General features: G+C 39.1%; 1 protein-coding gene across 1 annotated transcript; it reads left to right on the top strand.

Annotated features, from left to right (window-relative positions):
* Positions 1-145: 145 nt before the first annotated feature.
* Positions 146-16,486, top strand: LOC119732615 (AP-2 complex subunit mu). Its single transcript, XM_038206198.1, has 10 exons — positions 146-250; positions 1,872-1,965; positions 3,322-3,587; positions 3,940-4,022; positions 4,591-4,726; positions 5,717-5,855; positions 7,035-7,287; positions 8,091-8,188; positions 9,145-9,256; positions 9,665-16,486. The coding sequence occupies exons 2-10, from the start codon at positions 1,892-1,894 to the stop codon at positions 9,797-9,799; spliced, it is 1,296 nt and encodes a 431-aa protein (XP_038062126.1). The 5' UTR covers positions 146-250; positions 1,872-1,891; the 3' UTR covers positions 9,800-16,486.
* Positions 16,487-18,067: the final 1,581 nt, after the last annotated feature.

Below are 18,067 nucleotides of genomic sequence, written 5' to 3' on the forward strand. Positions count from 1 at the left end.
TGGTATAAACTCAAAAACCAAAAGTATAGGCCTACAGTAATGTTCCGGGCACAGTGCGTGCATGGCGGGATGGTCGGGGCCGTGTTCCGGTGCGGTAGCGCTAGAGGACTGTGCGCGGTTAATAGCGCCCTCATGCGATAGCCATAAAAGATTGATCATCGGCGGCCGGCACGGCCCGCCCATATCACATGCGTAAATCTAATGCGTGAGGTCCGTGAGCCAACGTACGGTATGCGGTCATGAAGTGAAGGTTGGTAATGATACATTTTATCTTTAGAATTCATCATTTACACCATCATTTGGTGACATATAGCAGCTTATCGATTAAATTCATTTCTTAAAAAGCTATATTTGTATTGATTATTTTTGTTTACTGTCGTATTGGTGACTCAATTGTTTCAAAAAAGCTTGATTACGTGATTCGCCGACTTGGATGCCCAGTTTGCGGACAGACATGCCAGGAAAGATCGAGTAGCCGCGCCTATAGGCTAGGGCTAGCCCCATAAAAAGTCCTGAAATACTGGACTTCCTCCGTAGTGAGCCACACAGCCATGATACACAATTTCGGTTGAAAGGTCTGTTGCTGGGGTAGATAAAATCAAGATTGGGCAGTTGGGACTATTTTGTCACTTACAGTTACACGACTTATGCGCCTATCAATTGTTTCCCCCACCCCTCCCCTCCCGGGCTGCCCCACCCAAGACATGGGAATTGTCACTTTTGAAGTGACAAAATCCCCACCCCTCGGGCAAAATTTAAGTGACAATCCCCGACCATGCCCCGACTTACAAACGTAGGGCGCATTAGTGATTGCCTTTCCATTAGTTACTTAATACGCCAATGTTAACAATGTAATTGGAGTGACCAAAATTCCCACCCTGGGGCATGAAAAACGTGTCCAAATCCTGACATCGGATCAAATTAGGTTTTGCCCTTCTCTGACGTTTAAACACTGTCCTACTCAGTGTGTTACCTCCCGAGTGAAAGTTGGAAAAAAATCACTCTGGTGGGACTCGAACTCACGACCTCCTGCTTTTTCTAGTGATGGAGATGTCTTACCACTCGACCACCGAACTAACGGGATCAGTTGGCTGGTTCGAATCTGATGTACGTCGGTGGAGGGCAAAACCTAATTTGACACTAGTAACAAAAACATGCCTAATTAGTCCGAGTAAGGAGCCCGATCCGGATACCCGTTTGCTCCGTCGCACGTGATTATATGGGTTCCTGGAGGGCTTTTACCATTTCGCGTGTACATCGACTCAGAGTATCAGCATACCATGCCTGACCTAAGAAAATCAAAAGTTGTGCTCCTCGTACAGTTGTTGTGTTGAGTTCATTTTTTCCCAAAAATTTCTTGGCAATGCCAGATCCTATGCTCGCATAAATTCACAGAATGCTTCAGTACTTAATATCCACGAAAAATGATGTTATGGACTTTTTTAAGAGGATATATTTTGAGTGTTTCTACTCGACTCGGGGAGTGTGGCGTTATAGACGCCACGTTTATGGGTCTATGACCAAGCTGGATATTTTCAGCTTAGCCTTAGGCTCATGACATGGTATTTATTATTATTAGCTCAATGCTGGAAGTGAGTGGTAAATTTGGCTGCTATTTAAGCTTGGAAGAATTGATAGTGGTTGCATGTTTGTTAGGCAAGTATGTATTGTTTGGCAAGTATGCCAAACATCTCAATAATAAATCAAGCAACTTACAAGTAATGGCAAGGAACTTAGGTACAACGGACATGATGGAATTGGGTCATTGAGGACAAAGCCATATCCCCATACCTTGCTGTTTTACATTTACATTCTATGTAGGGTATTATTCACATTGCTGTTCTGTTGGTTTTATTCATGACTACATGTAGGTGTACTAAGATCATGCAAGATGATTGGCGGTCTGTTTATATACAACCACAAAGGGGAGGTATTGATCTCCAGGGTCTTCAGAGATGACATTGGGTAAGGAGTACATGTACATGTATACCTCTATTAATTAACTTACTTATAGTGTCGACATGGCCTAGTGGTTAAGAGCACCGCACTGGTGTTTCAGAGGCAACAGAGTGTGGGTTCGAGCCCAGGTCTGGACACTTGTGCCCTTAAGCAAGGCACCTAACCATTATTGCTTCGTTTATTGTTGTGTAATGCAATGCGCGTAAAAGAACCCAGTAACACATCGCTAAGACTAGAGAAGGGGTTTGCCCCGGTGTTTCTAGCCTCCTGTTAAAACTCCCCTGTGGAGTAGGCCTACTTAGAGGAAGAACCAACCAAGTACCAAGCACACTAGCTCATTCAGCTACTTGCAACTATCCATGCTTTTAAATATCACAAAAGTGGATATTTCTGCATGAGCCGTGTAGTTCATTATAAATTTATTTTCTATTTTGCTATTCAGGTTTTTTTCAGGCAACACCCCCCTGTAAAAAAAAAAGGTTTATACATAATGGAATTTGACTGCAATTCAGCTTTTGGCTGCTTTGGTTGAATGATAATAAACCATTTTCAATTCAAATCAAATCAAATATTATTTTGTCATTGGAATGATGCTTTAAAGAACAACACTTGACCCAACAGTATCTTGAAGGAAATTATGATAAACGTTTTAAATGTTAATTGAGTTTGATTCAGCATGCAAAAAATGTGTAAGTGTATGGTCACTGCTTGTGATATTCATGTACTGCCAAACCAAACCATAGATAGAAAGAATGTGGCAATTTAAGACAATTGTGTTTGTGAAGGAGCTTTTGGCAATGAGATTTGTTAACATTATCTCTATAATTGCAAAATGTTTGTAACGACTGGTACATTACACGTTGAAGTTAGCACTGTGCCAAGTATACTGAATATTCAATGATCGATCATCCAATGTGTATCTGAATAGCATGATTGGAATATTTTCTGATTTGAATTTTTGAAGAATGTGTGCAGTCTTAAGAAGATGACAGAAATGTCTGTGATGTTACCATATTGAGATGCGGGGGTTTCATTGTTAGTCAAATGCAACTATTGTCAAGTCATACACTCATGATGTTCCTAGCTCATTGTCAATTTTCCAATTGGGCAGGCTGCAGGCAACTCCTGACTGGCTGCCCATTTAATTCCCGACCCGCACAAGCAATTTAAGGTGGTTCATGTAACACTTGATCGGCACATTTCAAATATTCCATCTAATACACTAATCAGAATAACGTCTTAAACCCCTCACAGATTAATTCCAAAAAGACTGTTCAAAAGTTTCCACAACCAACAGTTGGGAAATATGAATTCATTTTGTTCTTGTTTTGCCTGTCTTTCTCTTGTCCCATATATCCACAGACGGCATGCTGTAGATGCATTCCGTGTCAATGTTATCCATGCTCGTCAGCAGGTGCGTTCACCAGTCACTAATCTGGCCCGTACCAGCTTCTTTCACATTAAGCGTGGTAACATCTGGCTAGCAGCAGTCACACGGCAGAATGTCAATGCATCTATGGTCTTTGAGTTCCTGATGAAGCTGTGTGAGGTTATGAGCTCTTACTTTGGCAAGATCAATGAGGACAATGTCAAGAACAACTTTGTGCTCATATATGAGCTTCTGGATGGTGAGAAACAGTCCTCATTTTGTTGTGTTCCTATTACCCTATTCCAATATATCTGCTTTATGGTCAGTACTTTGTTTGGAGTCCTCCCATTTCTTCAGCTAATGTGTTGTACAGTTTAGTAATATGACATGAATTGGGCATGATTTGAATTCCTGATTCAGTACATGGGTCATATTGCAGGTAATAATAACATAGACTGTATCTAGTTCATTAGCCTTGTTGGTACATATAGCTAGTTTATTCTCATGTTGCCCGAGTGACGCATGTTAAGTGCCTTGTTTACCTTGTGTTTGCATTGCATTTGCCTTGATGCTGATGATGGTTTCTACTGCATTATTGTGTACATTTATAGAGATCTTAGACTATGGATATCCCCAGAATACAGACACGGGCATCTTGAAGACATTCATAACACAGACTGGTATCAAGTCCCAGGTAGGTCTTGAATTCATGACACCTTATGAGTGTAACACCCCAACCCTAGGGTGTATTTGTTGAGAACCTATTTGAATACATCGAATTCCAACTCTTTAGTAATTTACTTGAAGCATTGTTTATACTAAAATAAAAGTGTGACAACGAACCTCATTTAAAGTTACTAGTGACTGGGTTTTGTGACCATGTATGCATTAAAAAGCAAAAACCAAGGCTGTCTTTCTGGTGGACACGGAGAGAGTTCAGTTTGCATGCCATTGATGTACATGACAACAAAGGGGATACTAGCAGGCTGTGTTCTGAGCCTTCTCTGCTGGTCTTGAAATCGCTGGCAGGTAGACCATACTGTTTGTAATGTTGAGTTTCCATAGGTTCTTCTTAGAACCAAATAAAGAAAAAAAAATTCCTTTCACATGGGGTCACCACAGATCTACACTTATTTACCATTCTTGCTTCATATTCTCTTATCCTGTGAAAAGTAGTTGCTTGTATGGTAATGCTATATAAACATGATTGCTTGTCCGTTGCTTATAATGATAACAAACCTGTCCATGGTTTGACTGTCTAGACTCGTGAGGAGCAGGCTCAGATCACTAACCAGGTCACAGGTCAAATTGGTTGGCGGAGGGAAGGCATCAAGTACAGGCGCAATGAGCTGTTTCTGGATGTGCTGGAAAATGTCAATCTTCTCATGTCACCACAAGGTAGAACTTACTGTCATGATTCACCCACAGAAAGTGAAACTACAGTCAAGACATTGGATATTTATTCACCATGTACCATGTTAATCGGAACATGTTTTTTATTGTAAATATATGCTGCATAGGTTTGTATGACAGCTCAAATTGGTAGGTCATTTTTGTTTAAGGGTGTAATTTTACCCTCTGACTTATTGTCTTCAGGCCAGCATTTTTCTATTTGTTGAATGACGAACATAACATGAAATTGGACAGGGTCAGAAAATGGAATAAAAGTAAAAAATAACATGTTAAAGTTACATTTTTTTTTACAAACACATGAATGCTAGTATGCATATATTGTTGAAGTCCCCTAATGTGGTGCGATCCATAACGTCACGCACTTTGATTTTTTTCCACTAGTGCCTTGAAAGAGCAAACAAATGTGTATGTGCTTGGTGCTCCTGCATGCATGCGATTGGGTCAGATATTAGGGAAGCGTCTGCAATATGGCCAGCACTACGTTTTTGAATAAAAAGATTTTTTTTAAAAACCAGGAAACAAAAAAGTAAGTCTTTTGGTTTTCTTTTAAATTTAGTCAAAATACTGCATCGGGGGAAAAAATTGCTTTACAGTCGTATGTATTTCTTTTAACAAATTAAAAAAATACCACTTAAGGAATAAAATAACGGTAATTTTTTTTTTTTTCTAAACTTGTCATATTCACAGTTGGCGCGTTCGTAATCCAACAAATAAAAAAATGCTGGCCTAAAATTGAGATTTCACAAAATGTGCCGCGAAAATGTCATATCGACGAATGCTTTTTGCAGATGCATGCCCTTTGAATGAACAGAAAAAAGATTGATGAGCACTTACACAGTTTTCATTTGTGTGTAATCTGAAGATCGGATCGAGATATCAGTGTTAATCAAAGAAAGCTCTGTGTGTTTCATGTATTTCCATGTCCCTGTGTATTGTCTCATACCTGGATCTGTAACATCTTTGGCTTTGTCTTAGGACAAGTCTTGAGTGCTCATGTTGCTGGTAAGGTCATCATGAAGAGCTATCTGAGTGGCATGCCAGAATGCAAGTTTGGAATGAATGACAAACTGACACTGGATAAACAAGGCAAAGGAGACAGTGATTCCTCCAAGAGGTTAGTACATGTAATAAACTATTGCATAATCCAACACACTACACAAGAATAATCTTATTAACACAGGAACTTACACTGAAGGTATGTATTGTGTTTGGATGAAAGTAAAAAAAATGTGGTTCTTATAAACACATTCAAGCTGCCATCTCCAAATAGATAGTAAGATATGACCCCTGAAAAATATGGTCACGCCCCACTGTTTTGCTTTTTCTGTTGTGCCGGTCAAATTTTGTTTCATTTTTGAAGGCCTATATCTCAAACTAGTAGCAAGTTACCAGCCTGATATATAGTATGTAGTGTGAATGGAATCCAGTTGGCATGATTCTGCTGTCAAAAGTCAATTATCATGTTTCATTTTTGAAATACAGATTTTCAAAACACCTTTATGGCGGTGAGAGTATGTTTTAAAAAAAACTTGTCTTAGATGCTATTTGCACCTCACAGTCAACAAAAACGTGGACTACATCACAGCTGGCTATAACTGATCTCACCGTACACCGGGCAACCGGATGAAATCAAACATGTTCCATTTTTTTCGCATCTGATTTCACTGAAGCTGATGTCACCGGAAAGGTGTGCGGGCAGCACTCTGATATGATTTCACCGGATGCGATATTTATGTTAACCAATCAGATTCACGAAGGAAGTCACATGATTAAAAATTGACGGCTGCCATTTTGTCATCATGTGACTAGTCATCATGTCAGGCATGCACATTTTCCTTGGATCAGCTGATTTCCTCTTTTTTCACTTCCCATGTGTGCCATTGAAAATAGAAAAACACTGTACAAAGTCTGGGGAAAATTTGAATTTCCTCTTTTTTTGTGACTTCCTAGTTGCATGCCTGTCATGTGACTGGTCATCATCTGATGGATAATCCTGTGACGAATTATATCGGGCATGTGTGCGGATAACGTTGCGGTCGAACTGCAAGTAAAAAAAAACATACTGGTGATGCGTGATCCGGTAAAATTGGAACGGTGTGCCTTGGGCTTAAAGAGTCTATGATGTATAATCCTTTATGGCTACAACAACCTGTCATGTTGTGGGGCAGGCATTGTGTGCTGCTTTCATGCAGTGCAGGTATAAGCATGTATATACAGGTATAAGCCATGATGATATCCCAACATATAGGCAAATGTTGGGCTAATATTTTGTGTGTGTATTACATTGTTGCAGTAAAAGCTCCATCGCCATTGATGATTGCACCTTCCATCAGTGTGTCAAACTCAGCAAGTTTGAGTCAGAACGGAGCATTAGCTTCATTCCTCCAGATGGGGAATTTGAGCTGATGAAGTATCGTACCACTAAGGATATCAGTCTACCCTTCCGTTGCATTCCGTTAGTCCGTGAGGTTGGCCGTACTAAGATGGAAGTTAAGGTGGTGCTCAAGTCTAACTTCAAGCCATCTATCCTGGGCCAGAAGATTGAGGTCAGCTGTAGGCATTTACTTACTGAATTCAGGCAAATTTGTGTCAGCTCAGTCTGCTGTTGTTGTTTTTTCAATGAGAGAAAAAGATGCACAAATGTCATTGAAATGTTTAACTCCGTGGGTGGACCTCTCTGACAGTAGTATTGACCGGTGATGAAGATTTAGTTTATCAATTGTATACCTTTAGTACAGTATTGCTTGCACAATATAGGCAAAGCCTCACTCAAGAATGGACAAATGCATAACAACAAAGCTGTGTCAAGATTTGGAAAAATGTGTTGTGTTTCAGTCACCAGTATTTAAACATCAAACGACACAGTGTTTACAAGAAATGTAAACGTTTCTGTGACAAATTCTACTTGTACTGATCTTTACATTAAAAAAATCACACCGAGGTCTGATCATTTAATTGTTTTGAGGATCAAGGATGTTACGTACATTATGTGAACTCTTGTGAGAGTGAAACAAAGCCAACAAATTTAAGACGTCAACAAAATTTGCTTTCGTGTCTAACATTAAACATTTCTTTCACTTGCACTTTCACTTTTAGTGGTGTATAAATTGCCTTCTCCAAATGAGCATTTGAAGCCTTGTGATATTTTTGTTCTATTCATAATCCTATGGAGGGATTATAATACTGTTGCACTTTCATTTCAAAAATTCTTTAATTTCTTGTTTTCAAAACTTGGCTAACTTAACAAATGGTTGGAAATATTCTGCAAGAATGCATTAACTAAAACATTTAGGAGTAAACTCTTTGAGACAAAATGATTTTGTATTTGTTGTTGATCCTTGGATCATAGGTGCGCATTCCTACTCCAATGAACACCAGCGGAGTCCAAGTCTTGTGCATGAAGGGAAAGGCTAAGTACAAATCCAGTGAAAATGCCATCGTCTGGAAGTAAGTTGTCTACAGTCAAACTACAGAGATAGTTGGCTGTATTTGATTCAGGCTTGTTGCTGGAAGATTTATGACATCTAAGTTGCCAACTCCTTACTGTCATGTCCCTTCACTCCAACAGACAAATTGGACTGAAGCATTGCTTTGTCAAGTTGGTGCAACACCTGTTTACTTGTTTTCAGTAAAGCTCATGGATGAATTCCAAATTAATGGACAAAGGTTAAGAAGATATCAATCTTAACTTAATTATCAAAAACTGAAAGAGACTTATCATAAAATGATGAAATCTGCACAATATTTGTCTTGCATTACCCTTCTTAAAGAACGGAGGTAGCAGTTGTTTTCTTAGTGTATGTGGCACATCTGCATTTGTATCTCTCATTTAGTTACCACATACATTTTTGAATAGCGAGGTGCTTAAACTGTATGCTTTAAAAAAGATCTTTGGTCTTTAGTTATCATACCAAATTTCCACATTCCTGAAAATCTGATGCCATCACAGTTAAACAAAATATAAAAGAAAGAACTACTGTACTGCCATGATTTGTTTGTTTTAACCCTCCTTTTGTTTGATCAGTCACAGTCAAATATTCATTCCACTTCCCCTTCCATTTTAGGCAGGCTAGTCACCAACAGTCAGATCATATTTCTACCAACAGACAAAAGCAGGTGACTGGTAGGCACAGCTGGCTTATCAATCTCCTACAGCCAAAGCATAGCTATATCAAGTTTCATAACAATCAAAGCGAGTCAGTGTCGCTGCTTAATGAAAGCAGGGAGCACTTAGCAGATTTATTTTGACTGCTGGATTGGCTTTGTTGAATTTGCCAGCCAGAGAGGCAAGGTTTATATGATACTCATTTGACATTCCATTTATATGTAGATGTCAGTTCTTATTCTTTGATGAAATTACAATCTTGTATTCTTTGTTTCAATCTTTGTTTGCTATTCCTCAGGATCAAACGTATGAGTGGTATGAAGGAAGTTCAGATTACCGCTGAGATTGAACTGTTGCCATCCGGTGAGAAGAAGAAATGGGCTCGGCCACCAATCTCTCTCAACTTCGAGGTATGTAGAGTCACTGACAATGCTTCAAATCCTGACCGAGTCAAAATTTTCTCTATGAAATCATTTCATATTTTCCCTTGATAAGCTGCCTTCTTAATGTTCACATATATGCCATAAAAACACTGAGTCTTGTGAACATGGTGTTTCTTCATTTTTTATGACTTCATTGTTGCAAAATACTTATGTTGGGAGACCACCATAGTCCAACATTGTGTTAACAAAATGGGTTTTTTTTGTACTTGTGTAAGAGTGTTAACATTTGGATTTGGTTTGATGAGTGATTCTGTAGACAGAGATGAAGCTGATAATCAGACATAGCCCAGGTTGTCATATCACAACTGTCGGATTGAAATGTGGCCTATATTCTTCAGGGGATATCCATTCTTATTTCCAATCCAATCTTGCCAGGTTCCGTTTGCAGCCTCTGGTCTGAAGGTTCGCTACCTGAAAGTGTTTGAGTCTAAGCTCAATTACAGTGACCACGATGTCATCAAGTGGGTGAGGTACATCAGTCGTAGCGGACTTTACGAGACCAGGTCTTAATGAACGGCTTCCCTTGGGAACCAGAGAGGAAAGAGACACTGAAGCCACACACAATAGTTTGTGATGTTTTTTTTATAGTGTAGTTTTGTTGCAGCATCTGGTACTCATGCCATGTTTTAGTATTGTGCAGATATAAAAACAAAGTCCAGTTTTTGAGAATGCATGTTGCAGTTCAGGGCCAAGATATGTGTTTACATTACAGATGTTTGTTCACTTGTACATTGATGCAAGTGAAGCTGTGACAGATAGTTGTGGAATCAGTCACTAGTCTGATGAGTACGAGACAGACACACTGATTGTGGCCCTGATCTGTCATGTGTTCCAATCGTTGATTGAAAGCCAGTCTTCTGCTCCTGGTTGAGGAGTGATCTAATTCATGAGAGACAACTCCTGTACAGTTTTAGCTTATACCAACAATCAAAGATACCCATTTATTTTAAATGAAAGAAATACAGAAAAGCTTCTTGCCCGTTATAGCTGACTTGGCATGTACATGTGCCCCTAAGAGGGTCACTTTTAAAGTAAAATAGTTTGACAGGGGAAGACTGGCTTTAAATTTTCCACACAAAAAACTGGCTTTGATGTTAACCCTTTTGGGTCTCTACTTATTACTTTCTGGTAAGTTTGTACTGTCAGTATCATACTAAGTCCAACCATTAGAAGTGTAAACCCACCACCTTATTCCACAAATATCAGAGGTCAGGCTTGAAAACTTTCCACAAAGGATATCATCGGATTGTGTCATACTGTGTGCTTGATGAAGCTGTACATTCTACATGTATATAACTTGCAATCTTATTAGGCAATTAGTTCTTAGGGATTGCCTTACCACTGCACCTGAGGATCTTCCAGTTGCTGTTCTAACAACTGTCAACAGATCATGATGGTGTCATCACTCACACTGGTGTCTAGATTGTTAGCACTTGATGCGTAGAAAGGACGTTTACATAGGCACCCTGAGTCTTCACGCTTATATTCCTCTCTAATTCACATCTGACATGCCATGGAAGCATTGATGAGCTACCATGGTCTTCCTCCCTCCTAATACCCTAAAACAAAGAAACTCATCCAGTTAAAGCAAATATTAGTTCCATCTTCCTATACCGTGAGAAGATGAGTTGAAAACATTCTCTGTTGTTTGTACATTGTAGGTTTTAACCAAACTCAAGCATTATCACTTACAAGCACTCAACATCTCAACACATACATGTATGCACTCCCTCATTGCATAACATTAGGAGTCTACTCCATCACATCTTTTTGAGGGATGATGATGTCTTCAGTATTTTCTTAAAACCTTGAAGAAACACCAGACCCAAATTGTTATGAGCAGAAGTTATTGCTGATCTAGCGTCCTATTGATTAGCAGCAATAATTCCTTGTATTATGTCGTGGATATTGTTTGTTGTCGACTAACACATATGGTAAGGTAAGCTAGACATTCTATGGGCCCTATGCACAAGTACCCCCTCAACGTTAAGAAGGGAGAGTTAGGGGAGACCACTTAGAGTGAAACTCGAATTCATTGCCGACGACGCCTGACACTCACGTGTGGACGCTATGAATTTGTGCACATTGGAATAAAATGAGTCGTGTACTTCGTGCCACATGCGAACTAGTACGCACACATGGTGTGGACAGGGCTCTCAAAATGTAGTAAAAACGGAGCCCATAGACCCAAGTGTATTTAGTATTGCATGGCATTGTAATGTTGAATGTGATTTATTTTGCTTTGCATGCGCATGATATCAGCTTGACAATCAATCACATTAATATGTTTGTCATGCCATATGTGGAATACCATGTTTGATCTTCCATCCCTGCCTAGTGCCTATCCAGAAAAGATTCTCACTTTAAACTGGAGGAATGATTTCCCCAAAATAAAGCATATATATCCTCACTTTGGTCAGTACAATTCTTTGGATTAATATCGACCATGTATGAAAATAGAGAATGCCAACAGACCCGAGACATAGTGACATAATGCTTTCTCTACAAGTGCCCTTTCTCGTAGGTTTGGTGGTTCTCAGTCTCATCCACACCAGGCTCCCATAAAAAAGCACATTGTAAACGAAGCATGACATTATTATATCACAGGACTATTTTGGCTAGTTAGTCAAGTCCTCAAGCAAGTACTACACAGAAACTCCTTTTTTTTTAAATCAGAGTGTCATGAATACATAGAACAGGGATCCAAGATTGAATGAGCATGCATTATGTTGACCATCATGTTCTGCTACTTTGCAAACTGAATTGTTTTATACATGTATTGAAGTCCGGTTTGAATTGTGTCAAGAGCCTAAACCAGTAGGCAGTGACTTGCTAAGAGAGGATATGACAAAGGTGCTGTCATCGTTCAGAACGTAGTTATTCCAAAGTAATCCGTATACGTTCTTCATTCAAATTTCTTTTCAGTTGTCTTGATTTTTTGGAGTACAACAATTATCACCTCATTTTGTCGATGTCTACCATTTTTTTTTTTATTTCCTTGTTTTTCATTATCAACACCATAGTTGGGTTTCAGTTTCAGATCATGTGTCTACTTCATTGTTCACATGTCTAAAATAGTCATAACATTATCAAGAACAAATGGTTTATATATTTTTTGGGGGGTGATACAAAAACTGTCTTAAATTTTCCTTATCAATTTCTCAATCAGTGATAAAAATACAAAAGTAACTTCTGCATAAAGGAAGAAATATGTACATGTAATATTTAAGTGTCTTAGAAAAATCTACTTGAATTGATATGAGAGAAAAGAATTTGAATTACTAATTTGGCAACATATAATGAAGTATAGAGGTGATGATGTACAAGAATGTTGTGGATCTACAGCCTCATGCATATTAATAAAGGCAAATATTTCCATATGTATCACTCACATCTTTTTGTGTGTTTTTTTGTTGATTTTGATTTTTGCATTGTGGTGTTTGCATAATCAATACTCCCATTTCCTCACTCATCAAACCTTCATGTTCAACCTGTGACATAACTTACTTACAATGTTGTAGTCAAGGTACTGTAATGGATTACAAGTACATTACAAGTCCGGACACAAGTCCTGTCAAAAGTAACAACGGATGAACAGTAGCAGAGAAATGCCATCGTCACGGTTCATATATGAATAGTTTGTGAGTTGACCTTGATCCATGACAAGTACCTTGACTATGACACTACTTGTTAACAACTAGCTGCATGAAACAAATGTTTGACAATCTAACCTCAATTAACCTAGTACAATTGAATGTTTGACACGTCCTGATACCAGTTATGTTAGGAAAGGGCCTGGATTTGCCCAAATGCACAAGAAATGCACTATACAGCTGTTGTAACCTATCAGTTGTCTGTCTTTGTCAGTGGTGGTTTTTTTTTATTAAACTCTACCACAATTCAAGTGATGCACAAAACAGTAAAGCTGATGTGAATCAGATGCTGCTTAGGCATCGTGGGAAAGTTCACATCCGTAAAAATTGCCGAATTGTATGCATTTTGCACGAATGTGAAGTAAATTGGATGCCATGGAGCTCTTGCGATGAAATTTGCAATATGTAATATGGGATGAATGAAGGTTGATAATGAACTGCAGATTGACATCTGAAGGTGAGTAGCTTACTCATCCATGTAAATGCTAGATGGTGCACTATTAATGCCCTCATGTTTTGGCAATAAGAGAATTACCGTTTGAGCAATGAAAATATCCTTCCACGTGTTACTCACAATATGGGTGTGTCCTTAATTGTTGAGACAACACAAATCAAAAAATAAAATAACCCTCAATGCAGTTCCAAAACACAGGGCATTACTAGATGGGGCCTCGTGTATATTTGTGTACGCATTCAGACTATAGTTGAGAATTGGTTACATGCATTGCATGCTGTTCATGTGTAAAGTATAACCATGCATGCGTCAGTGGAGTACCCCGTTTTGCCCTTGTGATGAATAGGTCACACCACACACTCAACAGGTAACTGCATGAGGCTAGTTTATTATAGAAACCAAGGAACACTAATTGGTCTTGCAATGTACATGTTGAGTTTCTGGACTTGCACAATACCCCCCCCCCCTTCAGCATTAATAACATTTTTTGCACCCATCACCTGTGGCCCTCTAGTGCCAAAAAATGCATAAATCTCGACCTTGTGGAATTATGTTGACACAGCCATGCACACTCTTACTGCTGAGTAAATATTGCTGTGACAAGTACCTATCTGGAAATACTGATGTATCTTTTAGCAAATTGAGCTGGAATGGAAGTTGAGTGAGCACAGTAAAATGGCAAATTACAAATATTGCAAAATGATGTACATGTACCTCAACACACCTTTTTGATAATAGCTTCACACTTCATGCACTCTTGTGCATACACAGGCAGATTGAGAAGTAAAAAGTGTGCTTGTCCAATACATGTTAATTGCACTGACAACTGAGATTACATGTATAACTATCAGACTGTTGATCTAATTTGAAATAACTGACCCCTGTCACTTCCACCTTGCCCTGCGGTAATCAGAAGGGTCGTTGCACTATGGGCTTCGTGTGCCAACAAAAAGAGGGCACGTTTTTACCACTTTTGTGGACAGGACACACAGCGCGTGCGTACTTTATTGTGCACGGAGTACGGAGGACTTCCTGAATGTGCCAAAGCTTTTAGCCACAGCGTCTTCGTGTGAGTGTCGGGTGTCGTCGGTGCATGAATATGTTCAAATTTAACTTGCGATGGTCTCCCAGACTAATCCCCACCCCCAATAACTTTGGATCATTCAAAATACGCAGTGGCAGGTTGGACAAGGAACCAGTCTAGGTCTCCCCCAACTCTCCTTTTCTGGCCGTTGAAGGGGTACTTGCGCACAGAGCTCGTATGAGGCCATCCTCTCCATGGTGCATGAGGAAGTGTCAGCTTGCCTTCATTCATCTAACTTAACACTCGCATCCTATAGCAGTATCCAGATCTGTGTGGAAGAGCTGCATACAAACAATGGAATCCCTTCAAACAAGTACATCAGCTTCAGGCACACTGTAGAATGCATGTACACCCATTCGCACCCCAAACCAATAGCTGACAGTGATAATCCACTGCAGCAGTCTTAGAAGCCGAGTTAGCCGACTCCATAAACTAAGTTTACTTGGTAGGAATGTCTTCCTGTCCCTAGTTTCTGATCTGTCTGGCCAGCACTGTACCCCTGGATCAGGCAGATGAGAGATGGGGCACAGGAAACACAGTTCTATTCAAGTCAGCTTTGTGTGGTCAGCAGTAAGTTCATAATAATGGTGGTGGGTTTCATTCCTAGTCAAGTCTGATTTACCCCAAGAATACATATATGTATGTTCTATTGTAAAAGTTAGAGGGCCCGAGGTTTTAATCCAAGCAGGAGCTTTGTTTCTGTTTATATGCTTGTGTAATAAAAAATATTCCATTAATATAGGCTGGATGAGTTAAAAGAAACAGTCCAAACAGATGTTCCTTTTCTTAGAAAACATTTTAAAGAACCATGCAGAGTCTAAGCTCTATTATGACTTGCAAATCTCAAGAAATAAAAACAAAAGAAAAGTGCTTTATTTGGGCAGTGATGATTGCTTTCACACATGGGATGAAACGCTTCACACATCTAACACTGTTGCCAACCAGAAATCATGTCAATGCATGTACGTGAATGCTGACACGTTTATGGGAACTACTTATTGAAAACTTTTTTGAAAATTTCTTGTGGCATTTATTCCAGCCATTGATTGTCGGGGGCTTTTGAAAGCATCAAATAATTTCAAGCAATATTCATGGTCAAAAATGTTCACATTATTGACCTGGTATCAACATGGATGTCCGTTTCTGATTATTTTGAAAAAAGGAAATATATTTTCATCAGTGACTTTTCTTGCTTGAAGTACAGTAGTAGAACGTTTGTTTGGATTGTGTTTTGTTTTCACCCGTCCTTCATTTTGGAGGTCTGTTAATGAGTAACTAAACACGTGCTTCATTGTTGTTGAGATATATCAAGTATAATATCAAGTATAATACTTCCATGCCATACCATCAACGTAGTACAGAAAGTGTAAATGAAGTAAATAGTATCGCTGATACTGGACTTAATACATACGTGTTTGTGTACGAAGTGAGCTTAAACTTGGTTCCTTCAGATGTTGATAAATGTCAAGCATAGTGTTTGAGAAAGATTACACATCACATCAGTGTTATCACAAAATATGGATATTTGGCCAAAATATTTATGGTCACACGGGTGAACTACAATTTCTTTGAGTTAATAAAGTCTCCCTCTATAATGGTGTACACGCTTTGATCAAGTTTTAAACACTGGTACTTCTGACTTAAGTTTTAAACACTGGTACTTCTGACTTGGTTATTACAATGGTTATTTATCTATGAAAGTGAAATGTGTAGGTAATATGCTGATGTTTGTTTTCAACGTTATATTTAAACTTGCATAATTCCAGCTTATTGCAAAAAAATTGATAGCAATTAGCAGGTCAGCTAATTCTGGAACGTACTTGCTGCTAGGATATATCTTATGATTGGTTCATACCCACATAGATACATGGAGTTAATTTGTCAAAGTTCCATTCATATACATGACTCGTTATATATATTCCCCAGTGAATAATGTCATAAACTAATCTCACCCGTATTACATGTGACCATATCAGTGAATTGAATAAAAAGCCCATTCTCCAGCAGTTTTGTTCTCAAAGAATCATTTATTGCACAGCTGTAACATACAGTATAAGGCATCTAAGTGTTACATTGTATATACAAACAATGGATACCATCTTTGTTGGGGTTTGAGAGTTGACAATCTTAAGTACAATGCAGTAATACCACGTGAATGATATGTCTTGTGAGTTATGTGGTTGTGAGAAGAACCAGTTGGTTTAACTCGACATGTGGTATTAAATACAAAACAGTATGCTCTGTTCGTTATCAGGAGTCTCCTGATGTCGGACAGAGCGTACTGTTCAAAACATCAAGAAACCAACTGGTTCTTCTCAGAACCATACAATTAAAAATAACAGCGTTGCTGTTAAAACCCCTCAGCCAGAGTCAAGTTATCATCCAAAAACCATTAACCTTTAACTGAACATGGTGACCTTGACCTTTGACCCCAGAACCAGTCACAGCATGCCTGTACCAATGGGAAACCCCCTACCGAAATTAGACACCAACATTTTTATTTCTAACTCAAATTATCATCCGGAAACCAATTACCTGTAACTCACCACGGTAACCTTGACCTTTGACCCCAAAACCACTCCCAACTTGCCTGTACCCAAGGGCAACCCCCTACCTAAGTCAGACACCAAAATCTCATTTCCAACTCAACTTATCATCCGGAAACCATTTACATTTAACTCGCCATGGTGACCTTGACCTTTTCACCCCCAAACCAACCCCCTACCGAAGTTAGACAGCAAAATGTGATTTCTAACTCAAGTTATCTGGGAACCATTTACCTTTAACTCGCCACGGAGACTTTGACCCTAAACCAATCTCAATTTGCCTACTCCCAAGGGCAACCCCCTACCAAAGTTAGACAGCAAAATCTCATTTCTAACTCAAGTTATCATCCGGAAACCATTTACCTTTAACTCACCATGGTGACCTTGACCTTTTGGCCCCAAAACCAATCCCAACTTGCCTACTCCCAAGAGCCACCCCCTACCAAAGTTAGACAGTAAAGTTTAAAGCTATAGTCCATCATTTGCAGCCATCCGAAAAGTAACTGGCGTAATTATTGTTGAAAAACAAACTTGGTTGAAAGACAGTAAGGGAACTAAACTCCCTGTGAAATTATTTTTTCTGGGAAGCTGTCATTTTGAAGTAATCAACGAAAGAAGGCATTTCCAACGGTGATTCTTAAGAAGCACCGTAGGAAAATTTAAATTAGTAGTTCGTTTTGTTATTCAGCGCAGCGCGCACAAGTATTGGAACGACGCACACGCGCACGCGGTTGTTGTAATTCGTCGGATCAGTGCGCGACGTCGCGTATAGCTGCAATTCAAAACAATTCAAAACATGATTCAGTAACTTTTGATTTGAAATTGAGATCTTAGAATGCTGTTTTTCTCGGAATGTACAGCTGAAGCTTAGCTGAAACTTCATCAGGTTAGTTGCTCAGTATCCTTCATTATATTTTGAACTCTTTTGTTGCTTCAAACAAATAAAATGCACAAATTACAAATGATGGACTGTAGCTTTAATATTTCTAACTCAAGTTATCATCCGGAAACCATTTACATGTACCTTGAACTCACCACGGT

The sequence above is a fragment of the Patiria miniata genome, unplaced genomic scaffold, assembly GCF_015706575.1.
Source record: "Patiria miniata isolate m_02_andy unplaced genomic scaffold, ASM1570657v1 HiC_scaffold_24, whole genome shotgun sequence".
In the NCBI taxonomy this organism is placed as follows: domain Eukaryota; kingdom Metazoa; phylum Echinodermata; class Asteroidea; order Valvatida; family Asterinidae; genus Patiria; species Patiria miniata.

Coding starts and splice junctions, on each gene's coding strand:
- LOC119732615 (XM_038206198.1), top strand. CDS start 1,892: ATGATTGGCGGTCTGTTTATATACAACCACAAAGGGGAGGTATTGATC. Junction 1,966..3,321: donor GTCTTCAGAGATGACATTGG/GTAAGGAGTACA, acceptor ATATATCCACAG/ACGGCATGCTGTAGATGCAT. Junction 4,023..4,590: donor AGACTGGTATCAAGTCCCAG/GTAGGTCTTGAA, acceptor TTGACTGTCTAG/ACTCGTGAGGAGCAGGCTCA.